The 26700-nt window shown below is 43.7% G+C and overlaps 1 protein-coding gene across 4 annotated transcripts; it reads right to left on the reverse strand.

Annotated features, from left to right (window-relative positions):
* Nucleotides 1-5507: 5507 nt before the first annotated feature.
* Nucleotides 5508-23397, reverse strand: ZFP90 (ZFP90 zinc finger protein). 4 transcript variants are annotated; one of them, XM_059667683.1, is made up of 5 exons: nt 22890-23397; nt 22656-22722; nt 14529-14655; nt 14081-14176; nt 5508-7700 (listed from the first exon to the last, which is right to left on the reverse strand). In XM_059667683.1, exons 2-5 carry the CDS (start codon nt 22686-22688, stop codon nt 7636-7638), a joined length of 321 nt encoding a protein of 106 aa, XP_059523666.1. In that variant the 5' UTR covers nt 22689-22722; nt 22890-23397; the 3' UTR covers nt 5508-7635. The 4 variants fall into 4 exon arrangements, with proteins under 4 accessions (XP_059523666.1, XP_059523663.1, XP_059523664.1 ...); XM_059667680.1 differs by lacking the exon at nt 5508-7700 and adding an exon at nt 7938-9762 and having other exon boundaries at nt 22890-23367; XM_059667681.1 differs by lacking the exon at nt 5508-7700 and adding an exon at nt 7938-9762 and having other exon boundaries at nt 14529-14671; nt 22890-23366.
* Between the last annotated feature and the right edge of the window lie 3303 nt (nt 23398-26700).

The following is a 26700-nucleotide window of genomic DNA, read 5'->3' on the forward strand; positions in this document are numbered from 1 at the left end:
AGAGAGAGAGAGAGAGAGAGAGAGAGGTGAGAGACATCGATTGATTCCTTCCCTCGAGACCCGGGGCACCGAGAATGGAGCCTGCGACCCAGGCACCTGCCCTTGATGGGGAATTGAACCCGCCACCCTTTGGTGCCTGGTGGATGCTATAACCTTCTAGCAACAGCAGCCAGGGCTTTGACTTTATTCTTAGATGCCGATATGCCCAACCGGCTTCTCCTACGTTGGTTGGACCAGAGCGAAGGAGAAGGTAGGTTCGGGTCAGCTGGGTTAGTCCTGTTTGACCTGGGACCAGTGGCCTGTCCCAACAGGGATGTCCTCTCTCAGGGAGATGGGTGGCTGTCTGGGTACTACGTGCAGTTTCACCCCAGTTCCCTGTGTTCATTCACAGCGGGGCGGACTAGTCCATGCAGTCTCTGCCTCTAACCCCTCTCCAGGTGGGTCATCCCCTAGTTTGGTGGGGCAGCTACTAGACACAGCCCTTTGGCCCCTGCTACCCCATCTTCCTCCCTCCTGGGAGCTCCAAGCACAGGGTAAACATGTCCCGGTTTTCCAGCACAGCCCCGGCTTACGGTATGGTCAGCTTCCCCTTCATTCTTAAGGTTCCCAGTTTAGATGGTCAATTATATGGTCACCCTATCCAAGATCCATTGAAATCCTGTCTCGTGATCTCTGGCAGCAAAGAAAAGCAATGGAGTTGTTCTACCCTTTTCTTTCTAGACACAACACAAATGCAGATCCTTGGAGGGCTTCCACGCTCTGCTGCCAGGGGCTAGCTACTCCAGCAGGTTTCCCGGCCCTTCAGAAATCTCCAGTCAGCTGTGGGAACCTTTCTGTGTTTGATCCCTCCCTATCCCCTTACCACTGCATATGCACTCTTCAGGGTAGACAGCAAGCTCTGCCAAGAACTCCAGGTGGCAGCCAGAAGTGGTTTCACTGGGGATGGAGACAGTGAAACCAGCTTCCCATGATTTCAGATGTCAATACCTGCAGTCATTCTCTCCTGCCTGAGTTACCTAGCCCTGAGGGGAGGGGCAAAGGCCACAAGGCAGGAACATAAGGCCCCTCTCTCCTCTAGATCTGACCCTTGCTGCATGGTTACATGTGCAAGTCTCACACGTCCTAGTGAATCCTGTGGGACAGTGTGCCCAGTCTTCATGCCACCCTTTATAATGTAGGATAACATGACATTTTGTTTTCACCGTTGGTTGGGGCTTTCTCAGCCTCTCCAAGCCAAAATCCTGTGACAATTCTTAACTTTTGAAAATGAGCATTAAAATTCAGGAACAATTGATAATTGCTAGTTTCTTAATGCACATAGTAAAGCAAAATCCCATTAGTTATTACAGCTACTTATCTGGTCATAGCATAAAATATCATCTATACATCAGTTCGAAATTTCTTGGTTCCTTTATCCATTAAAATCTGTCTGTCCATGACAATGAGGTACCACCTCACACTTGTCAGAATGGCTACCATCAACAGATCAACAAATGACAAGTACTGGTGAGGATGTAGAGAAAAGGGAACCCAAGTACACTGCTGGTGGGAATGCAGACTGGTTCAGCCATCATGGAAAACAGTATCGAGTTTCCTCAAAAAATTAAATGTGGAACTGCCATTGATCCAGTGATCCCACTTCTAGGAATATATCCTAAGAAACCTGAAACACCAATCAGAAAAAGTGTATGTACCCCTATGTTCATAGCAGCACAATTTACAATAGCCAAAATCTGGAAACAGCCCAAGTGCCCATCAGTAGATGAGTGGATAAAAAAAGCTGTGGTACATTTATACCAAAGAATACTATGCAGCAGTAAAAAAGAATCTCTTACCCTTTGAGACAGCATGGAGGGACCTGGAGAGTATCATGCTAAGTGAAATAAGCCAGTCAGAGAAAGACAAGTATCATATGATCTCACTCATATGTGGAATCTCAGTAACAAAATACACTGATGAACAGAGTGGATGCAGAGACATGGAAGCATGGAACAGAGTGAGGAATCTCAGAGAGAAGGTGGGGGAGGATGGATGGGTGGGAGGTAATCAACCAAAGACCTTGCATGCATATATGCATAGCCTATGGACACAGACAATGGGGTGGTGAGGGCCTGGGGTGGGGGCGGGCTGGAGGGAGTCAATGGGGGAGGGGGGAGAAGGGGACATATGTAATACTTTCAACAATAAAGAATTAAAAATAAATTATTAAAAATGTGTTTGTCCAAAATAAAGTGTTTTCCCCAAATTATAGGGCTTTCACTGAAATTTATTAGCAAAAATTAGTTCTCTTTCCACCAACTCCTGAAAATAATTACTTATGATCTTATCTACACAGAAGACTTTTGCTTTTCTGTTCTTCCTTTTTTAAAAAAAAAAAAATTTTATTGCTTTTTATTTTTTACTTTTATTGATTATTTTTTTATTGCTTTTTTATTGCTTTTTAGAGAGAGGGGGGAAGTGAGAGGGATAGACAGAAACATCGATGTGAAACATCATGGATTGGCCACCTCCGCACATCCCCCACCAGGGATCAGGTCCACAACCTGACGTGCCCCGACCAAAGATCGGATAGGTGACCTCTTGGTCCACTGAGCCACACAGGCTAGGCTCTCCTTCTTTTAACTGATACCTCAAATGGCATTTCCAGAGTAAGAATGACTTCGCTTGATCCTGACAGTGCCAAGAACTCTCTTCTTTCTTGGATCAGCTTCCCATCCTTGGGAGCGTGAGTGCCTATTTTTCCTTCTCCTAAACCCTTCGGAAACTCTACATATACAGGCTCAACAGGCTCATACCCTGAGGGGAACCAAGCAGGTGGCTTTATGGGTGAGACCAGATGAGAGCAAGAGGCGGACTTTAATTATTAAAGAGATTAAAGGTTCAGAGAAACACATACAATAAATACCTATGCATCATACTCCTTTAACAAATGTAAATATCTTGCCATATTTTATTTTATTATTTTTTAAAAATATATTTCTTTATTGATTTCAGAGAGGAAGGGAGAGGGAGAGAGATAGAAACATCAGTGATGAGAGAGAATCATTGATTGGCTGCCTCCTGCACATCCCCTACTGGGGATTGAGCCCGCAACCCAGGCATGTGCCCTTGACCGGAATTGAACCTGGGATCCTTCGGTCCACAGGCCGACCCTCTATCCATTGAGCCAAGTCGTCCAGGGCTCTTGCCATATTTTAAAATGATAGGAGTTTAAGCCTTCTTTATTCCTTCCTATTCCTCTCCCCATTAGCTCCAGAGGAAACCAACATTCTGAAGCTGATATTTGAATACCTTCCTACTTTTACCTCATGAGATGATAAAAACAGGTTAATCGATTTCTTTTAGTTATAACATACCACATTATATGCATTCCTCTGTAACTTTATTTTCAATATGGTAGGCATGTTAATACATGTATTTGTTAAATATTTGAAATTCTATGCTGGGACAGGGCACTACACAAAAGATCCAAGAGTAGCCATACTCAATCATCAAGTTGTTCACTGGCTATTTTGTACTTTTCTGTATGCATGTTATGCTTCAATAACATGTGCCTCCCACCCCCAATCTCTACTCTCATGGAGCTTACCTTCCAGAGTAGGACACATAATAAAACAAACATTTAGAATGCATGGACGTAGGAGTAGAATAGGCAGAGATAGCATGTTTTGCCAGATGCTCTGGTTCCTTCATTTAAGCACTGTGTTGTATTATATAAGAATATGCCACAACTTATTAACCCATTCACTTACTGACAGGCATTTGTGTTATGTCCATATTTTCACTATTTCAACATTACTGCAATGAGCATCCTCATGTATGACTTTGTGCTCACTTGGGAGAATTTATAATCTAGGGTATCCATCTCATTTGGGTCATGAAGCATGCTTAGCTTCAACTTTACTGGAAATCTCTAAATTACTCTCAAAATAATTATACCAATTTACCCACCTGCCAGCAGTACATACAAGCTCGCATTTTTCTTCTGCCAGACTTCTAAATTTTTGCCAGAAATAGTATCTTACTGCTTTCTCTTGCAATATTCTAATTTAAGATTGAGACTCTTTTTATTTATAAACCAGTCTTCTTTGTCTACCAACAAATCTCTACTCCATTGCTCACTTAACAAAACTATATTAAGTACCTATATCCCTAGCACTATACTAGTAATAAGTAGGGAAAGAAAAAGTTAGCAGAATAGATGTGGACTCAGCCATCCTGGAATTCATAATCTAGTGCAAGGTGGAGGAAGAACAGCAAATAATCACAAACACAAATTGTGGTACCATGATGGTCATTAACAGTTATCTCTGAAAATTTAAGAGAGACACCAATTTAGTTGAAATAGGGCAGCCAGCTACATTTGCATTTTTAAGATGAGTAAGAATTAACTAGTTTAGCAGCTATGAAGAACTTAACAAGACCATCATCAATATGCATATAAACTGCAGAAGTGTTTTCTTCTCTCCCCTTGTAGGCAGAGGTGTGTTAGGTGCTCAGGGGAGAGGCCTTCCCTGGGACCTTCCCCAGGGTGGGAGGCTGGTTTTTCTCTTGGGTCCTGTTTGCAATTTTGAGATGATTACTCCTGGGCTATCCTATCTAGTTTATCTGGTATCAATCTCACACCACCCGGTTATACTAACCTCTACATGCTGACCTAACAATCTCACTTTGGATATTTTATCTCATTTTCATTCTGGATATGTTAAGAATTAACATAAAAGATTCTATAAAGTGGGAGTCTTAAAGATAGAAGTACTCAATGTCATTATTATAAAATTGTCACAATAGGGGACTTAAGGAAATTGAGACTATGTAGTAGCACCATGGAAAATATGAAAGCTGTTCTTTAAGGAGGGTATAATATTTTTATCTACAGTATAGGCTGATTTAAATGATACATTAAGGTATGAGGGTTGTGAGTGAATTTAGGGGACTTAATTTCCTGAGTCAAGAAAACATTCCAAGGCCCTTCATCATTTTGTCTCCTTTTTGTCTCTGACCTATCACCATATTCTTCTATCTACTCACCCCCAAATGACACTGCACTATGGGCTCCTTGAACCCAACATGGTCCTTGAGACATCAGTTAGTGGTTAAGAGCCTTTGCAGCCAGTCCTGAGTCTAAGTATGCTAAGGGCAGTACTACCTGGGGTGAGTTACTTTACCTCTGGGTCCCGTCCCCCTCCAACCCCCAACCATTATAAAACAAGGACATAATACATGTATTAGATTTAATTAATGCAAGAAACTGAGTCTAGCCCTAACTGGTTTGGCTCAGTGGATAGAGCGTCGGCCTGCGGGCTGTAGGGTCCCTGGTTTGATTTTGGTCAAGGGCACATGCCCGGGTTGCAAGCTCAATCCCCAGTAGGGGGCATGCAGGAGGCAGCTGATCAAAGATTTTCTCTCATCATTGATATTTCCCTCTCTGAAATCAATAAAAATGTAAAAAAAAAAAGGAACTGAGTCTAACAGATTAGCCTTTAGTCAAAAAGGGGGAAATCACTGGACTGAAAGTGGGGAGCCCACTGAATCCTACAAAGTGCTTCAGAAATTGAGGCAGGTCCAAAGACTTCAGGGATTAGTAAAGAGAACACCATCAGGGCAGTGGCACCCTCTTTCACAAGAGACCTCCCCTCTGGTAGGGAATCGGGCTCCAGGCAGCTCTAGCCTTCATCCTCCCAGCCTCGCAACCCAAAATTAAAATTTCCCTGCTAACTCTGCTTTGAAAAATCCTGGCAAAGGACTCTGATATTGGCTCAACTAGGCACATGCTTTCCCTTAAAATTATCCCCGAGCCCCAGCATGTCCTGCTTTGTATTCCTGTGATCGGTACAGCAGGGACTGTTACAAGGAAAGAGGGAAAAAGCTGGGCAGACAATAGTTACCACAAGACCCAGAATGGGGAATTTTAAGAATTAACTGAAATGATGGCTATCAAGTACTTGGCACAATGTCTTTCAAGTAGCAAGCATTCAATAAATGGTAGCTGTTATTAACTCACCTGGCTGTGAAGAGTTCAGCAGTTAATCCCTCCTTGATATGCCACTCTTTTCTTAGTCAACTTCTGAAAACTGAAATAGACATACTGACTCCCATTCAACTAAGAAGGCTATTTATTGAAATGACACAATGATGCTACAAAGATGCATTTCATGTGGCCTAGAAAACTAGGTGGTCATAAATGCATGGTGCATAGATGCTGGGACCACAGAATCCTCTGCTCCGTAAGCCACACATATATCCTGGGCTCCCTCCCTGTCAATGAAGATGTGCTGAGATTCAGAGATTGGTTGGATCTAGGCCAGACTCCACACACAAACCAGTGGTCTCCTTTGGGTCTTCTAGATCTAAAGTCTTTATAAACTTCTATAACAGTAGGGTAGCACTCAATTGGTTACAATTCATGCCATTTTTACAAATAGTCCACTATGAGGATCCCCAAACAATCAGCAGCAAAATGAGTTCCTGATAGGCATCTTGGCCAATCAATAGGGAAGGTTTGAGTATTACATATTGTCAAACTATGTACCAGACAATACAAGCATGACTTTGGCATTGTATGTGCACTCAGCATGGCATATCATAAACAAGGAATGTTTTGAATGGCTAATGTCTTAGACGGGCAAATCTGCTAGGGAGTATCCCATCTTGCTTCATATATGATAGAGAATGGGCCAGACATGCCATATTTCAACCCCCAGGCACATTTTCCTGCAAAGAACTATGAAGAATGGTTGGGAGCTGCCTCCTGTTATCCAGGATGAGATAAGGTTGATGGATGAAAGGTTTCATCATCACCACTCATATTACTCCTCCCAATGACTCATCAAGGTGGAAAAATTGTTTTATCTTAGAGAAAAGATGCTCGTGTATGAAAGGGGTCAATGTCCACAATTGCTTCTAAATTTATCTGCACTGTTAGTGCCAATGAACCAACAAAGCTTCTTGAAATTCCTTTGGGATAACCTATGAATTCCCATTAAGGGACACTAAGGATTTGAGTGGGCTACTGAAACTTACTTAGCTCTCAGGCTTTACGGATGGAAAAGCACCACCAAGCTTAAATTATTATTTTTTTTATGGTGAAATATTTCCTTGGCACATGTGTTAATTTAAAGGCAAATTTTATGGCAAGAGGTAACTGAATTTATACTTCTACACAGTCAAATTAATTTTGGGGAAAATTCTTGTCTTAGTTTTGTGTTGTTTTCTCATTGATCCAATATAGGAAGCTTGGGGCAGTACAGAGAAGGACTTAATAGTTCTATAAAACTGACATGTTAGCTGAAAGTATAATTATGATACTTTAGTTCAACCATTTAGTTTCTGTTAACATTTTGGTTTGTAAGCTTCTAACAAGTTGCTTTAAATAAGTTTGTGACAAATTTAAACTTGCTGCCTCTTATGCTTTTATGAATTCTTAAGTGCTCATTAAATGTTTGTGCATCTGATTTAAAAGCCCTCTGAATTCCAAATTAGCTTTTCAGTGTCAAGACCCTGGAGCCAAAGAGCCAGGAGACCTGCATCCTACACCAGTTTTACCACCATAAGCTGTAGCATACTGTGCAAACCATTTCACATCTTTGGTTTTCAGGTTCTTCATCTGTACAATTAAGTAGTTGGACCGCTGATCTAATTCTTTGAATGGTGAATTTCTGGAGGTGGAATTGGTTTCCATGGTGCATTCAATATAAGAGCTGCAATTGAATGCAGTTGTCAAGCAATTTTTAAAATGAGTTTTGGTCATTAATGCAGGAATTTTATCTATAAAAAGGGCTGTAAACAGTAACAGTTGCAAGTCAAATTGTTGAAAGTTTGTAATCTCCTGCACATATATGTTAACAAGTTTTATAAAGTCCAATATATAGGCATAGCATTTCCAACAAGTTATATATTATGTTTGTAGTTGTTTTTATATAAGTTTGTAACCAGACCTAAGAATGTGGCTTTTATTGAAAAAAACTGTCTACTAGCAGAGTTTTCTCTGCACACAACATACAAATACACATAATTCGTGACATTCTCAAGCTTTTTATCCAGCAAGAATCCTTTGACAATGAGTATGAACAATATTTTAGCTAAAGCTTTCTGCACATTTTTAAAAAAAATTCCAGGGTTCTTAGAGTTTATTTCGCATATGAATTCTCTGGTGTTTAGTGAGAGCTGAGCTTCGACTGAAGTTTTTCCCACATTCCTTACAAGTATAGGGTTTTTCTCCAGTATGAATTCTCTGATGATCATGCAGATTGGTTTTCTTTCGGAAGGCTCGCCCACATTGATTACATTCATAGGGTTTTTCTCCAGTATGAGTTCTCTCATGCTGAATGAGGGATGAACTCTGACTGAAGGCTTTCCCACAGTCAATACATTCATAGGGTTTCTCTCCTGTATGGGTTCTCTCATGTTGAGTAAGTGATGAGCGTCGACTGAAGGCTTCTCCACATTCATTACATTCATAGGGTTTTTCTCCGGTATGAATTCTGTGATGCTCTATGAAACTTGTACTCCTTTTGAAAGCTTTCCCACATACATTACACTGATAGGGTTTCTCTCCAGGATGAGAAATAGATTGCTGACTGAAGGTCTGCTCACAATCATAGGGGCTCTGTCCAGTATGGATCTTCTGATGGTCAGAAAAGTCTGTAAAGTGACTGAAGTCTTCCCCACAGTCATTACAATGGTAGGATTTCACTTCCGTCAGAGTGCTTTCATCTTGAGTAAGAGATGAGCTGTGCTTGAAGTCTATGCCATAGTTATTGCTTTGGTAAGGTTTCCCTCTCTTATGAATCCTCATATGTTTATAAAGGGATGGGCTCTGACCAAAAGCCCTCCCACATATGCTACATTCAAAAGGTTTTTCTCCAGTATGAGTCCTCTCATGCTGGACAAGGGAAGAACATCGACTAAAGGCTTTCCCACATTCCTTACACTGAAAGGGTTTCTCTCCACTGTGTGTGACCTCATGCTGAGTGAGGGACGTGCCATGCCTAAAAGACCTCCCACATAAGTTACATCGATAGGGTTTCTCTCCAGTGTGAATTCTCTGGTGTTGAACAAGTGAGGAGCTGCGCTGAAAGGCTTTCCCACAGAGACTACACTGATAGGGTTTCTCTCCGGTATGTGCATTCTCATGCTGACCAAGGGACGAACTATGCCTGAAGGCTTTCCCACACACATTACATTCAAAGGGTTTCTCCCCTGTGTGAATTCTCTGATGTTCAGTAAGCTGTGTCTTCCATAGGAAGGTTTTCCCACAGTCAGTACATTCATGGTGTTTCTTTCCAGCATAAATTCCCTGATCTGTACCATTGGGAAAAGCTCCCTCTCCTTTATGAGTTTTCTCATGTTTAGTAAGTGATGATCTATGAATAAAAGCTTTTCTACATTTATTACATTTATAAGGTTTCTTTTTTACAAGGATATTATTCTGATTAAGTAAGTCTGAATTATGTCCCAAATTGATTCCAAGGGTATCACATTCACTAGATCTTGAAGGAATGTTCAGTTGTGTAACCAGGTCTGTGTTCAATCTAGAGTTTTCACCAAATTTATTATGATCCAAGGTTTTCTCTGGGGTGATTATTTTCTTTTGGGTGGATACATCTGGCCCCAGATACCTCTTCCAGTTTTCCTGGTGCCTCTCTAACTGATTACTCACATCTTCTAATGTAGCACATGAGAGATCATCTGTGTGCAGGGATACTTCAGATGTGCTCTGCTGTAGATTTGATGATTTGGCCACAGGCCTGGTCTTCCAGTCTGAAAGAAATCCAAAGTGCAAAAGTCCCCTATTCCCTCCTGCTGAAACAAACTGCTACAGTAGGAATGAGGAAATGAGATTTAAATTATACACAACTCTGTTTTGAAGTCAGCCCTGTGGTTTGGGGAGAATATCCAAAATGGAGGAAAGGAAGAGTGAAGAGATATGATAATACAGACTGCAGATCCAGAATGAATGATAAGTTCAGAACTAGGAAGCCCAGCTAGAAGGGCTGATTAGGGAGTAAGGAGATAAGTGATTAAGAAAGTGTTAGGCACAGATACAAAGGAAAAAGGATCACAGTCCATCTTGCAGGATCTTATCTGCTCTCTATGACTCCTTTCCATTTTACATACCACTATAGAATCTATCTCCCTAATATATCTGTTTTATAATTTCTTTAAATGTTATCTCTGAGGCTCCAGATAGTCAAACCCTGAAGTAAAAATCTGCAGCCAGTGATCTAACAAAAATGATTCTTTGATACACTTGAAGATCAAGGGCTAGATGTCATACACTAAGAAAAATATTTCAAGAGGCAAATCATTCTTGCCCTTACAAGTGGGGCTGTGGTTTTTGTCTATTTGATTCTACACTAGTCACCTTGTTTAACCAAAAAGGATTTATTTTAATCTGCCTAATAAATTGATCTCTAAAAACCATTAACAAATATTGAGCTCTAGTTAATGATATGCACATGAAAAATGTAGGAATGAAATATACTCATCTGCAACTTACTTGGAATACAAAAAGATAAATTGACAGATGGACAGATGAAGAGGTATGTGATAAAGCAAATATAACAAAATGTTAACTATACAATTAGTGTTCACTGTATAATTTCTTTAATTTCTCATATATTTGAAAATTTTCATAATAAAATGTTAGGAGGGAATAACATAGCAACTAAGGGGCCCTAAACACCAAAATTCCTTACCCTGTAACAAGACTCAATTCTAAATTTCTAAGGACAGGGAATGCTTTGTATTTCTCTTAGAATACTTCTCAGTGGAACAATTCAAGAAATATTTGTTGAAATAAGTGGATAATAAAATTCTCTCCCAAGCCAGTTTCCATAACAATCAATCAAGTAATTTCTAACTGCCTGCTAACATGCTTTGCATCACAGATAGAATATCTATAATAATAAAAGAGTAATATGCTAACTAGACTGGACAGCTGAACGACCTTCTGGAGACCTTCCGGAATGACCAGTGGGCCAGGGGCGGAGCCAGCGAGCCTGCTCTGCCAGGCCAGCCATGGCGGTCCCTGTCGGTGAGGTCCTGGGGTTCCGGGGTCCCAGTCCCAGCACCGTGGCACCTTCCGCAGAGGCTGGACGGGGTGCAACAGCGGTGCCTCAACCTCCCACAGCCCCTCCCCAGCTGGCCTGGTCCCAGTTCGCCCTCCTCCCACCAGTGGGTGGGGGTGGGGCCAGCACTAAGAAGCAGCGAGCCTTCTGCTCAGCCAGAAGCCGGACTCACGGCTGGCGAGCACAGTGGAGGTGGCGTGAGCCTCCCCCGCCTCCACGACAGGTGGGCAGTAAGGACCAAGGGGTCCTAGACTTCGAGAACCTTGACTGTGAGAGGGATGTCTGAGTTCCAGCTTAGGCCTGATCCCTGGGGGGTCCTGGACTATGAGAGGGCACAGGCCAGGCTGAGCCTCCCCCGCCCCCAGTGCATGAATTTCATGCACCAGGCCTCTAGTATAGATATAAAAACAGACTCTCTAGTAGCTTGAAATCTAGACTCAATCTTTTGACAACTAAAAAGAAAGATAAAAAGACAAAGAAAAAAATCATTGAGTAATATATTATTACATCTGAATTTGTGTGGTAGAGATGATATAAATGGTATTTGTGATCAGGGAAGGAAGAAGTAAATATGTTAGTATGCATTAGGTTTCATGAATTAGACAGACCTTGAACTTAAAAGAATAGATGGTTTTAGATAGGCAAGAAAGCATTATCTAATGAGGGAAAGTATATGCTACTTACAAAGAACATTAAAAAGAAGTTCAACCTAAGTGAAGGTTGCTTTGGTGGGAATAGAAAGATCATACTGGAAGGTTTGATGCAGACATTTAAATCAAGGGAGTTTATTTTCTATAATGAGATATAGGGAGTAACAGCAAGGTTTTTTCATAGGTGGGTGGTTTATAAAGATAAAGCATTAAAAATGTCCAATATGGCCCATCAAGTGATTAATAAATAAAATGTGGTATATGCATACAATGGAATAAATACAAAGGAATGAATACCAAGAAATGAAGTAATACATGTTAGATTAGCCCTAAAAACATATGCTAAGTGAAAGAAGCTAGTCACAAAGGGCTACATATTATATGATTCCTTTTACAGAAAATACCCAGCATAGGAAAATCCATACAGAGAAAAAGTAGATTAATGGTTGCCAGAAGCTGGGGTATGGGAAATAGAAAGTCACTGCTACTAGGTGCAGGGCTTCCTTTTGGGGTGAACATGTTGTGTAATTACATAGTGGTGATGGATGCACAACTCTGTATCCAGTGGAGCCTTGACTTACGAGTTTAATTCGTTCCGTGATGGAGCTCGTAACTCAAATTACTCATATGTCAAATCAAAAAGTGAATGAGTGAGACACGTGATGCTGGGCTGATGTTGTAGCGTTCAATGTGACGTTCGCTGCGCCAACTAGTGGTGGGGTATCTGAAGCTGGCTCGTAACCCAAATTTTAACTCGCAACTCAAAGCAAAAAATCGGCCGAGAGACGGCTCGTATCTCGAAAAACTCATTAGTCGGGACACTCGTAAGTCAAGGCCCCACTGTATATCCAAAAACCATTGAAGTGTACACTTTAAAAGGATGGGCCCTGGCTGGTTTGGCTCAATGGATAGAGCATCAGCCTGAACACTGAAGGGTACCAGGTTCGATTCTGGTCAAGGGCACATGCCCGGGTTGTGGGCTCGATCCCCAGTGGGGGACGTGCAGCAGGCAGCTGATCAATGATTCTCTCTCATCATTGATGTTTCTATCTCTCTCTCCCTCTCCTCTGAAATCAATTTAAAAAAATCTAATATGGATTATAAAAATAGATGGAGGGAGCAATTTTAACGGGAAATTATAGTAATCTAAGCCTGGGGTTTGGTTGAAGATGATACCAGTGGGAGTTAAAGGCAGGAAAGAAGGAAAATAACCTGGGTTGAAAGAAAAAGACTATGGCGTCTGGTCTGAGAGATTAGAAATACTAAAAGGTTTCTAACAGGCCAGGGTAGAAAGGAGTGATGGGCAAGAAGATTAATTCAGATTTTATATCTTTAATAAGAACTGAGTGGGACTTCCGAGTGAAGGTGTTCTGTGAAAAGAAATAAGTGACCAGGGTACAAGCAAGGATGATTTTTGAGTCTATAGCATAAATAAAGAGCTGCAACCATCAGAGGGCAGGCACCCTCTTTGTAACAAAGAAGGGGGAGGAGCCTGGAGGACAGACTCCTTAAGGCAGTAGTTCTCAATCTTCTGGCCCTTTAAATACAGTTCCTCATGTTGTGACCCAACCATAAAATTATTTTCGTTGCTACTTCATAACTGTCATGTTGCTACTGTTATGAATCGTAATGCAAATATCTGATATGCAGGATGGTCTTGGGTGACCCCTGTGAAAGGGTTGTTCAACCACCAAAGGGGTCGCGACCCACAGGTTGAGAACCGCTGCCTTAAGGCATATTTGCTTAGAGGGAAAAGCAAGAAAAGCCAAAGACCTAAAGCCAAGAAGCACTTAACAAGGTGAGAGACCAGGAGAAAATGATATTCTAGGAACTGTGTGAGAAAGGCAGTGAGTCAAATCAACATGGCCACAGAATGGATGGAAGACCATGTTCCTCCCTAGACAGGTGTAGTGAGGGAAAGAAGTCTAAAAACAAATTATGAAGAGAGGAAGAATCAAGGCTGTGGATATTTCCTACAAGTCTGGGGCAGCTGACAGTGAGAGCAGTGAGACGAAACAAGGAGACATGGAAGTTCAATTATGTCTGAATGAATAAGAAAAGGGATTGCTAAATAATGATGGGAGACTTAGGATACAGAGAAAATAATCCAGCAAGTAGGGTTATAGGACAGGAGAAATGGTATACTAAGTGTAGAACAAAGTGGTATCTTTTCCTCTAAGACCTACCAGCGGTAGGAGTACCCTATTGGAGAAGGGAGATGTACAGAGGTGTCATGATAGCTCAGCCTCCTCTGCCTGTCTATGAGCTCCCAGGACAGCAATCTGAAAATGCTTCCCACTCCCTCAGCTATGCTACTGTCTGCACTGGTTCCTACAAGCATGGTCCTCACTCATTTACCTGGACAGACAGATCTTTGGATTTCTCCCTCTGATAGCCATGGCTCTTCTCCTTGCTCCAATTTGAAGATCACCTCTGGCTTGGAAACTTGATATCCTGCTCATGGGTAAAAACACAAGATTTGTTTGTTTGTGCAAGTAGACAAAGAAGTCTCCTACAAGTCAGTAGTAGTCCTTGATCCTCATGAACTCTGAAGGAAAAGAAAACGGGCAACTTGAGATATTATGCAATCAAACGGCCTACTCCCAGTTCTGCAAAAGAAAGACCTTTTACCTAAAGAGCAGGCTCAGACACCCATAAGGCTGGGTCCCAAAAGGTGAACAAGCTCTGACTGAACACCCACACCCTGCTCACAGCCACCCACACGACAGCCACAGAGCTCCACAACCATAGTAACTGAGAAAGGAAAGACCCACCGATAGGCAAGACATTAAGATGCGGTCCTTACCAAGAGAAACCAGGTTGCTGTAGTTCTCCAGCATCACATCCCTGTACAAGCGCCTCTGAGCAGGGGCCATGTGGTGCCATTCTTCCTGGGTGAAGTCCACAGCCACATCCTTGAATGTCACTGATTCCTGTAGGATCACATTCCTGCTCAAGTAGGATCAACGACAAACATTCTCATGGCAATACTGGGAACACACTGTAGAATCTATTAGAAATGATGATCACATTTAATATCCTGAGGGGACAATGTTGGGTTACATATAGTAGTTGTTTACACACTTACATAAAGAAATTTAATATCCAGGCTAGAAAGTCATGAGGAGCAGTATATCCTGCAATCCTTAGCTTTTGTTGTATTTCCCTTCAAAGCCAAGCCTTTTCATGCAATCACAACCTCCCAGCCCGTGCACTTCCTTTGTTACAAAATCCAAATATGGTGGGAAGTAAAAAGTGGCAGTGGCAGCCCTCCTTCATTCCCATCACCAATCCTAATTTAAACCCTAGAAATAACCACTGTTAAAAGTTTGGTGCAGCCGAAACCGGTTTGGCTCAATGGATAGAGCGTCGGCCTGCGGGCTGAAGGGTCCTAGGTTCGATTCCGGTCAAGGGCATGTACGTGGGTTGTGGGCACATCCCCAGTGGGAGGTGTGCAGGAGGCAGCTGATCGATGTTTCTCTCTCGTCGATGTTTCTGACTCTCTTTCTCTCTCCCTTCCTCTCTGTGAAAAATCAATAAAATATATATATAAAAAAAAAAAGTTTGGTGCATACACTTAAAGAGTCCCTATTCCATGTTTCTTATACACATACATCCAGTGTCTTGTTTTGTGAAATACCATAGTGTTCTACAACTTATTTTTACATTAAACTATGTAATAGTTAGAGATCTTAGAGATCTTCCCATAGCAATACATATAACTTCACCTTAACCCTCTGAATTACTTCATAGACTCCATATGTAATAATATTCCTGTTATCTAAAGCCAACAGCACCTATTGTATTAAGAATAAAATTCAAACTCCCCACCATTCACTGGGCCCTAGCCATGCTGAACTTGTTTTTTTTTTTTTTTTAATGTTTTAAATATATTTTTAATTTTTCAATTACAGTTGATGTGTGCTGGGGTCCAACCCCAGCAGGTCCAGGGGTCCCCAAAGGTGTGGACGGAGTCGGCGAAGAAGGATGACACGGAGACAGCGTTCAGTTGATCAGCAGCCTAGCCAGGATCTCTAGCCAGGATCTCCAGCCAAGTTCTGTTCAGGATCTCCAGCGAAGTTCTGGTTAGGATCTCCAGCCAGGTTCGGTAGCCGGGTTCTTCAGCCAGGTTCTGTCTAGGTTCTCCAGCTAGGGCCTGTCACCAGGTTCTAGTCAGGTTCTCTTGCCATGTTCTATCCAGGTTCTGTAGCCAGGTTCTGTCTCTAGGTTCTTCAGCCATGTTCTCTTGCTAGGTTCTGTCTCTAGGTTCTGTGGCCAGTTTCTGTCCAGGATCTTTTGCCATGTTCTCTCGCTAGGTTCTGTGGCCAGTTTCTGTCCAGGATCTTTTGCCATGTTCTCTCCAGCGAAGTTCTTCTGTCTCTAGGTTCTATGTAGGTTCTGTGTCTAGGTTCTGTGTCTAGGTTCTGTGTGAACTTGTTGATCCTTGAATACTTCAAGATTGTTCCCAGCTGGACCTTTATGCTTGTTACTCTCTCTCCCCTAGAATCTCTACATGGTTGACAACTAGTTACTACTAGTTATTTCAGTCTTATCTCCAGCATCACTTCCTCAGAAAAGCTGTCTCAGCACCTTCCTTTAATTTACTCTCCATCATATTACCATGTTTAATTTTCTTCCAGACACAGTTATCTCTCACTGCCCAAATTCCTGCCACTTTAAATCATGAATCAAATAGATTAAAAAGGATACTTGTATTTCTAACCCTTATCTGAGATCGCTTACTTGTAGCTTGTCTGCCTCCCCTACTATGAGCTCCATGAGAACTTTATCTGTCTTCACCAGAACTTTATCTGACTGACAGTGAATGCTGACAAATACCCTGAGAATGAATGAATGGACCAGGTCCTGTTAATAGACATTTGGATGATTTACAATATTTTGCTATTGCAAACATTCTGCATTAAATACTGTTTGTGCAATTATGCCAGAACTTCTCTAGAATAGCTAGCTAGAATTGGAATTGCTAGGTCAAAGGTCTTTTCATGTTTCTTATTCCATTCCAACCATTTTCTCCTCACCTCCCCAATGAAACAAGGCTAGCTGAGGGTCCTCTATGACTCTCAGTTGGCAGTTCTGATGCGTGTGGGTTGATTTTTGCTTGCCTTGCTAGGCCTTGTTAAGCCATGATACAACTGTCGCCTGGCTGGCCTACTTGAAATTTATCCTTTGGTCGTGGTTAGATTTCTATCTCAAGAAGGATACAAGAAACTATGGTAAAGACAATTAGATGTTGAAAGCAGAGCCATAAGGTCGCTGGAGCTGCGAGGGATGGTTACTTGGAGGTTTCTGCCATAGTCCATGCCCTTCTCCCCATGTGGTTGGCCACAGCGGAACTGGTGTTTTTCTGTTCCTGGGAAATATCATTCTTTGCTAATTCCATTTCATACTTCAGATATTGGTTAGCAGATTTTCACTGAAACCTTCCGATTCCCCACTGGACGGCCAATCACTGCATTATGTCCTTTAAGCCCCCTGCACACACACAATTATTCGAATGCTTGCTTTTCTAGTTAGATGGTGAGCATTATGAGGGCAGCTACTATAAAATTGTTTTTAAACTCTAAAACACTAGTTTCAACAAGTGCCTGACCCATACCACACATCTGTTTCCTGAGCTGAGCCTCAAGGAGATGGCAGAGATCTGAATTTTAGAGAAACAGGAGTGGCCCCCTCTGCTTAGTGAAGTGCATGACTGCATTCATACACAACACTGGCTCCTCCGTATCACATCCCTGTGGCTGTGTCCCCACAGGAATACGGAAGGGTTGAAACGAGGCAAATTTTTCTGACCAGGTCAGGGATCTGACTGTGTCACGTAAGATGACATTAGTATTTACTAGGTGTCTGACTTGACCACATGCACTGTGGCAGAATGAAAATGCCAATGAGCCCGGCTGGTGTGGCGCAGTGGTTGAGTGCTGACCTAAGAACTGGGAAGGCCATAGTTTGGTTCTGGTCAGGACATATGCCTGGGTTGTGGGCACAGTCCCCAGTAGAGGGCGGTGGAAGGCCCTTCTCTAAAACACAAATTTGATCATGCATACAAACCTTTAATTTCTCCCTACTTTTCCCTATTCCTACCATCCTCACCCTAGTCTATGCCACCATCATCTCTTACCTGGACCATTGCTACAACCTCCTAACTTCCCTCTCTCCTCCTTCTACTCCTGTGTCTCTCCCAAGTCTGTTTCCCATATAACAACTAGAGTAATCTTGTTAAAACATGTCAGATCAAGTCACTTCTTTGCTTCAAAACCTCTAATGGCATCCCAATTCAAAGCCAAATCTTTACAATGGCCTACATAGGCCTTCGTGATCTATTCCCCCACTATCTCCCTAACTTCATCTTGAACCTCATCCCTGACCTACTGCTCCCTCCCCTACACTCACTCTGCTCTCCCATGCCAAAAATGCCAGTAAGTCAGACAATCACATTCTAGAACTACGCTAATACAGTAAACCACTAGCCACAGGTGGCTACTGAGCACCTGCAACGTGGCTAGTCCAAACCAGACGTGTGGTAAATGCAAAATACACACTGGATTTCAAAGACTTAATACCGAAACAAAACAAAACAAAACAAAACAAAACAACCCCCCCCACCTCATTAATAATTTTAAAATATTGATTTACATAGAAATGAGTATTATTTATAATAGTAAAAATTTCAGAAACAATCTAAATGTCTTATGAGGAATGGTTAAACAAATTTTAGTATGTCCATACAAAGCAATATAATACAGCCATTAAAAGTGATTTAAAAAAACCCTCATAAAAACTATATGAAATTTAAAATATTGTAATTGGAAATGTTTAAGGGAAAAACATGCGCAGTTAGAAAAAAAAAGAAATTCATCAAAACAAATAGATATGCTAAAGAAGAGATAACATAAATGACTTTCTTTTTGTTAAAAAAAGGTCTTGATGATATATTTAAGGTATATTTAATAGGTATATTTTAATAAAAGTAATATAGCCCCACCGAAGCTGGTTTGGCTCAGTGGATGGAGCGTCGGCCTGCGGACTGGAGGGTACCAGGTTCAATTCCAGTCAAGGGCATGTGCCTGGGTTGCGGGCACATCCCCAGTGGGAGATGTGCAGGAGGCAGCTGATCGATGTTTCTCTCTCATCGATGTTTCTAACTCTCTATCTCTCTCCCTTCCTCTCTGTAAAAAATCAATAAAATAAAAAAAAAAAAAAAAGTAATACAGCCCCGGCCAGGTGGCTTGGTTGATTGGAGCACTGTCCCATACGCCGGAGGGTGGTGGTTTGATTCCCAGTCAGAGCACATGCTTAGATTGTGGATTCGAACCCAGGTGCAGGCTTGTATGGGAAGTAGCTGATCAATGTTTCTCTCTTTCTCTCTCTCACTCTCTGTTAAAAGTCAATGGAAGCATATCCTTGGGGTGAGGATTTTTTAAAAAAGGTAGTACAGGAAAGTCAGGAAAAGAATCATACTTTTGAAATAGGTTTCAGACTTAGAGGAACAGGGTTTGACATCTTAACATTGTCTTTAAGACAAAATTTCTTAAAACAAAGTCATGTTGTTTCATGCAATTATTTTTCCCCCCAAAATTAGTGTCACTATAATTGGGAAAATATCATTTTTGCCATGTAAGGAGCAGAAAATGCAGAAAGTGTAAAACTGCTGCTTGGGCTAAGTGGTTATGAATGTTTGTTCATGTAACACCCACTTACCACCTATGTACCTTGGAGCAAGGGATGAGAGGAGTTACAAGGCCGTATCCTAAAGGAACTGACAGTCCAGTGTAGAGATGGATGGGTAAACATACCACTCCATGTGACATGAACAGTAAGAGCTCTTGGGATCAGGAATCAAAACAGACCGGACCCAGTCCCTCTCCATTTCCTCCCCTCAAGGTAGAACAAGTACAGGTATCCACATGTAGTTTTTTTCTTATAAAACTTCCCCCATTTCTTACTGTTCTGGTGGCTTCAACTTTAAGAATGGTAACCACCTTTTTTATTCCTAGCTAAACATGGAGTACACATGTAAGGAAGGAAATACATAGTGTTTACATATATATAGGTTTTCAGGGTATCCCCCTCACCCATCTCGGCTCCCATTCCCCTCCCACTGTGGACCACTTCAGTATTTGCTAACCACGCCCCTAAAGGAGCTCCTATACTTCATTATTCACAACAATCTTTAAAAGTAATAAGAAACTATACTAGTTTCCTGCTCAAAAACATTGGCTCAAGATATATTAGGCTCCTTGCTGCTCCCTGAACACACCAGACACACATTCGGGTGTTTCCGGAGAACCCCTTCCCAGGCCTCCTTTAAGTCCGCTCAGATGTCACCAACAAGCCTAAGCTTACCATCCTATTTAAAATGGCCATCCTACCACAAGCCCTGACATCTCCTACTCAACCCTCCTTACCTTTTCCTACTTTTAATTATTTTTCGGAGGTACCATCACCTTCTAGGACAGCGGTTCTCAACCTGTCGGTCACGACCCTTTTGGCGGTCGAACGACCCTTTCACAGGGGTCGCCTAAGACCATCCTGCATATCAGATATTCACATTACGATTCATAACAGTAGCAACATTACAGTTATGAAGTAGCAACGAAAAGAATTTTATGGTTGGGTCACAACATGAGGAACTATATTTAAAGGGCCAGAAGGTTGAGAACCACTATCTAGGACAGTGATGGCGAACCTTTTGAGCTCGGCGTGTCAGCATTTTGAAAAACCCTAAATTAACTCTGGTGCTGTGTCACATATAGAAATTTTTTTATATTTGCAACCATAGTAAAACAAAGATGTATATTTTTGATATTTATTTTATATATTTAAATGCCATTTAACAAAGAAAAATCAACCCCCAAAATTAGTTCGAGTGTCACCTCTGACACGCGTGTCATAGGTTCACCATCACTGGTCTAGGATATCATATAATTTTTGTCTACTTCTAGGATGTAAGCTCCATAAAAGCAGAGACCTTTACCAATTTGGTTCCCTAATGTATCCCAGCCACCTAGAAGAGGGTATTAATACATCACAGGGTTCAATGATTATCTGCTGAATGAATACATAAAGGAATAAATGGGTTACAAAGGCCAAAAGAAAAAAGTCCAAACTCCTTTCTGTTCTCATCTAACCATTGCCTACACCAGTGATGGCGAACCTATGACACGTGAACTAATTTTTCTGGTTGATTTTTCTTTGTTAAATGGCATTTAAATATATAAAATATCAAAAATATACATCTTTGTTTTACTATGGTTGCAAATATATAAAAATTTCTATATGTGACACGGCACCAGAGTTAAGTTAGAGTTTTTCAAAATGCTGACACGCTGAGCTCAAAAGTTTCGCCATCACTGGCCTACAACCTACACCGACAGTCTCACAGGACAACGGTTTCATGAAAACGTCCCTCATCTTTTTGCCTCCCAAGTCCCCTGACCCACAGTCAACCAGCTCTACCCTCATCCCCTTCCATTACACCCACGTTGATTAAGCTCCTAAGCAAAGGCGGCTCTACTGACTTTCCCAAAGGCAGAATTTCCTCCCCTGCTCTGCACTCACAGCAGCCTCTGGACCTCTGCAACAATGCTTAGCACCACCTCTTCTGTGCTCTATACTTCTGCAGGGGCTGTCTCCCCCACTAATTAATTTCCTGGATAAGTTGTCACATGACTCAATTACTCATCTTTTGCATTCCCAGGGGCTATGCTCAGGGAAAGGGAACCACTGATGAAGGGAAATCTCTGCCTAAAAAGCCCCTGTTGTAGGTCACTGTTCTATTCTGTCCTTCAGCCTGAGTTCGATGGGCTATCGGGCCATTCTATGAGGACAGAACAACTGACCCAGAGTGTTTGGGATACATTAACTTTAAAAATGAAGCTTAAAGCAGTCCCTAAAACTCACTACTCAGAACACAAATCCACTTTCACCATTAAAAAAGCACCCCCTCCCCCCCACCACCTCCCAAAGGCAACCAAGCCCAGCAAGCATGGCTCAGTGGTTGAGCATCCACCTATGAACCAGGAGGTCACAGTTGGCTTCCTGGTTAGGGCACATGCCTGGGTTGCAGGCTCAATCCTCAATAGGGAGCATGCAGGAGGCAGCTGATCAATGATTCTCTGTCATTATTGATGTTTCTCTCTCTCTCCCTTCCTCTCTGAAATAAAATATATATATATATCTGGATTGATCTTGTCTCACACACATAACAATCAGAATATGATCTTTCCTTAATTCTAAAGAGAGTATGGATTAAAATACCATCTGGACCTTGTTGTATTTCACCGATACACTCTGTGTAAATCCATGGACAACCTCAGAGTTGTGATGCTTCTGTAAAAATGCCTTCTCCCTCACAAATCAGCTTCATGCTAATGACCCCAAAGGCTGGACATCTGGGCATGTGCACTACCATACCTTTGTTAAAGCAGAAAAAGACATGAAAAGCTCTGGGACAATCCTCCTTGTACCCCCCCCCCCCCCCCCTTGCCCAAGAAAGCCCATCTCCAGCCTCGTCCTCGGCAAATCCAGACCAGGCTTCCGAGGTCAGAAGCTTGGCTCCGCTCTCCTCACTCACTGGCCATCACTCCCTCCGGTAGTTTCCCATCCGGTCACCCACCCTCTCCATTCCTTATGGACAAGAAGAGCTCACGGAATCGGCTTGGCTCTCAGGATTCTCAACACTGACACCTCCAGACACATCCGCTCTTAACTCCTCCCAGAAGACCCCCGGCCCTGGTCCCCTCCACCCCCAGGACAGCCCCCCTTTACGGAAGCCCGCTCCCCGCAGCTCTGGGCACCTCGGGTTTCACAGGGGTGGGGGACCCCGAGGGGGCGGCCGGGCCGGGAAACGTCTCCCCAGGAGAACAATGACTGCTCCAAACACTCCCGGGGGACGAAAGTCCGTGCAGCTCACCTGGGGCGCCTCCGTGGGCGGCCTCGGGGCCATTCCTGCCTCGTCGGGCTCGGCTCCCAGACAGACACTGGGGAGAGAAGAAAGGGCGCACTCACCGCGCGGCATCCACCGACCCCCACCCCGTCCCGCGGGGCCCGCTTCCGCCCCGCAGACACGTCTCCCGGGAGAGGGGTGGAGAGGTGCCTGGGCCCCGCGTCGGCCTGCCGCACCCCCTCCCCCAAATTAAACGCCTACCCAGTCGAGGACACCCTCCTCTGGCCACGCCCAGTCCCACCCGCAGGATGGTGGGCGCGGCCCCGCAGACACGCGCCAAACTCGTGGGAGGTGCAGCTCCTACCCGCACACTCGGAATCACTGCCTCCTGGAGTTTCCGGGTTTTGCGATCTCAGGCCCACCCAAGGTTCGGGCCGGCTCCTCTCGCCCCCGCCTCCGGCTCCGGCTCCGTCCTCTCCAATTCTGCTGTGCGGAGGTGAGGCCCTAAGCCTCCCTAGCCGCCCCGGGGCTGGACAATGGCCGCAGCGACGGGGCAGAGCCGGAAGTGCGCCTGCGCACGCGGAGTCTCGCTCCAGCAACCCAGGGGTCCGGCGAGCGCGCGGACTACACTTCCCAGAGGCCCCCGCGCGCGGCCCCTCGGAGGCCGCCGGGGAGTAAGGCGCACATCTTTCCGGGCGCAGACGGAGCTGGGATTGAATGCTGTAATGTCCATCTCTTCCACTAAGTCACAGCGCCCCTGGGCATGTTGGTAGGGGCGGGATACAGCATATATCGCTCAGAAAAGACCCAGCTTTGGGGGCGCGGCTTGCACTCCTGTGGAAGAGGGCAATACGTAAACAGATCAACAAAGTAATTTCAGAGAGAGAAACATCTATTTGTTGTTTCACTTACTTATACATTCATAGGTTGATTCTTGTGTGTGCCCTGACGGGGGATTGGACCTACAACCTTGGCATTTCAGGGCTACACTCTAACCAACTGAACTACCCAAGTGTGGACTTTGAGTGTGATGGGAGCCACTGGGTTAGCAGCAGCAATGGAATCACTACTACGAGGGGAGAAACCAAATGAATCACTTACTACTAGGAGGGGAGAAACTTTTCCTGTTGTCCCAGAAATGGCAACCAGGACCCCGGGCTGAGATTAAATTATTCTGCATTCTAAAGAGAGATAAAACATTTGGGGATAGATACTCTCAGATCTTACAAACAGGAGTTAGGTGCTGCATTTGCCCTGCTAGTGTTATTAATCATGGCCCAACACCACCCTATTACCCCTAGAAAGAGATTAGGATGGGAGAAAGAAAAGGAAGAATTCCTCAGAGTAGCAAGGCCTCCACCTAGTGGGGAATGTGATGTTCTACTGCCCACCTCCAAGATGAATGTAAGAAAGCAAGCCGCTCAAACACTGACAGCACCCAGAGAAGGGGAGGGTGATATACTACCCAATGCTTCCCCGAGCAAGGGAAAGGGGAATTAGAGAACAGGCTGAGTGTAAGGAGAGCAGCGTGAGTTTTCATTGTTTGTGTAGTAAGTGGATGAACTGGAAAATAATTGAGCTTTAACCAGCTGGCCCTTGGGGTGAGGGTGGGGACAGCTCAGAACTGTAAGAAGTTTTGGAATTAACTGGGGAAGGTTGAAGTGGAGCCAGATTCCCAAGTCAGGTATCCGTGGGTTTCCTCTAAGGAACTCACAAATGCACTTCTGTTCCCACCAGCGTGGCTAAACAACTTTAATGGTTGTTTTTTAAATCTCTTAAAATGCATTGGTGAGCTGGAAAATTCATAAGGCATGCACCGAGTCAAAAATTAAGCAAAAATAATAACGTAGAGAGGTAGATGAAACACTGAGAGCTAGTTTTCACCTGGAAATCATTTGCCAAAGAGTTTTGTTTTTCATGGTCCTATAGGCACCAGGTGAAACTCAAGTGCCATACACACACATATCAATACAAATTGGAATTTCAAGACCCTGGCCAGTGTGGCTCAGTTGGTTGGACCATCGTTTCATATACAAAAAGGTGGCAGGGTCAATACCTGGTCAGGGCACATACCCAGATTGTGGGTGTGATCCCTGGTCGTGGCACATGAGGAAGGCAAGCAATCGATATTTCTATCTCACATTAATATTTTTTTCTCTCTACTTTCCTCTTTATAAAATCAATGAGAAAAAACATTTTTAATTGGTACTCCAAGGGTGAACACAGGTAAATTGCCTGTTTCAAATCTTGGAACCTGAGAATGTGTTAAGTATAAGCTGGTCCCTATGTGGATTTGCAGCCTGAATTCACAGTCCCTAGGTCCCCTAAAAAGCTGCAAACTGAGAATTTATGTATTGGTCCCAGCTAACAGTGCTTCCAGGAACCTGGCAGAAGTGAACACACATCCTGCCTGGAGGAACTGGCCTTCAGCCCAGGCTTCCCCAAATATGATACCAAGAAATATGAGCTCAGAGTCTTGAATTACAAAACACATATAAGAAACAAGGACCCATGAATGACAGACAGTAGGAGAAAATAGCAGAATCAGATTCATAACAACCTCTCATATAGGGAGATTGGCAGGGGCCTCCAGGTGCCCCAGTGGTGCCCCCAAACCTCTTCACACGCTGGGTCCTTTGTCCCTGCCTGGTCCTTTGCTTGAAACTGATGGCTACTGACTTGGTGGTATCCAGGACGCCATGCTTGGGCGTTCTCTGAACCTACCTGCCTTTTCTAGGGATAACATAGCGTCATGGTCCTCGGTTACCATGGCGACCCGCCAGCTGGCTTAACTTCTGTTGCCCCCTAGTGGACACCCAGGACACCTGCAAATCCATCATTGCCCTTGAGGGGCGTGTGTTCCCCTTGGCAGCTCTGTCCAGAGAGAGGTGATGGCTTGTGACATGGTCCGCTGTACTGCTAGATCCTGCCCTTAGCCTTGGCTTCAATGAGTCCGCTCCCCACTCCGCCTCTTTAACCATTTGTCTTCTCTGCCCTGGGGCCAGGCTTCTCTGTCTTTGTCACCTAGACACAATAGCCCTAACCAGCCAACCCTTTCAACCAGGCTCCTGGGGACATAAGAAGGGCTTTTAGCCAGGTACTTCCACAGCCCCTTAAAGACTGCAAAGTCTGACGTGATGTAAACTAAAATGCCCTTCCCTTGGCCAGCCCCCCCTCCCCCCGCCCCCTAAACAGCCCTAGATCCAGACCTCAGCTTCTGAAGCTACTTCTCCATATGGACCTTGTCCAGCCTTAGGATGAGATCCCATAGACAGGACAGCCTGGCCAGAATCCAGGTAGGCATGAGTGTGGTGGTGGTGGTGGTGGTGGGGTGGGGAGCATCACCAGAGCTGGACACGGCAGCCTTAGGTGGGAGATGGGCAAGCATAGAGACAAGCTGACCCTTGGCGTGGAGACAGCAGTGACAAGGTTGGTGGCACAGGATGTTTTAGGAGTATGCATGGGGAAGACCCACTATAGCCTGAGCCAGAAAGAATGGCTCCTTGAGGAAACTGATGCTGAATTGAGCTCTAAGGATGAATAGGCATCTGTAGTTGGAGTAGAGATTTCAGTGGTGGTGAGCTTTAGGTGGGCTAACAGGTCCTCTCTTCAGAGTTTACTTTCCTGAGGGATTATTTCTCATCAGTGATCCACTGATCCTGCATCTCTTTCTTGCCCTTTCCCACTTCTAATCCTGTCCCCCTTTCCTGGGCAATCTCCTCCAGCCTCATGATTGTAACCAGCACCCCTCTGCTACATGTGATCCATTGTACCATGTCACATGGAGTCTCTTCTACCTGGACTGCTTCTGACTTGCTTGCCTACCTAGTGAACTCTTATTCATCCTTCAAAACCCAGCTTAATGTTCTTCTTTCTGGTGCCTTCTCAGAACCACCTCTCCAACCATGCATTTTCATTCCACAAACTTCCACTGAGCACCAAGTGTTAGGTTCAGAATGTGGCCCTACATTGTAACTTTCTATTTACTTGACTGTCTACCCAGTTGACCAGGATCTCCTGGGGGCAGGGGCAGGTAGGGCTGAGTCATTTATTTTCTTAATCCTTAGGCTTT

Source organism: Myotis daubentonii, chromosome 15 (assembly GCF_963259705.1).
Source record: "Myotis daubentonii chromosome 15, mMyoDau2.1, whole genome shotgun sequence".
Classification (NCBI taxonomy): Eukaryota; Metazoa; Chordata; class Mammalia; order Chiroptera; family Vespertilionidae; genus Myotis; species Myotis daubentonii.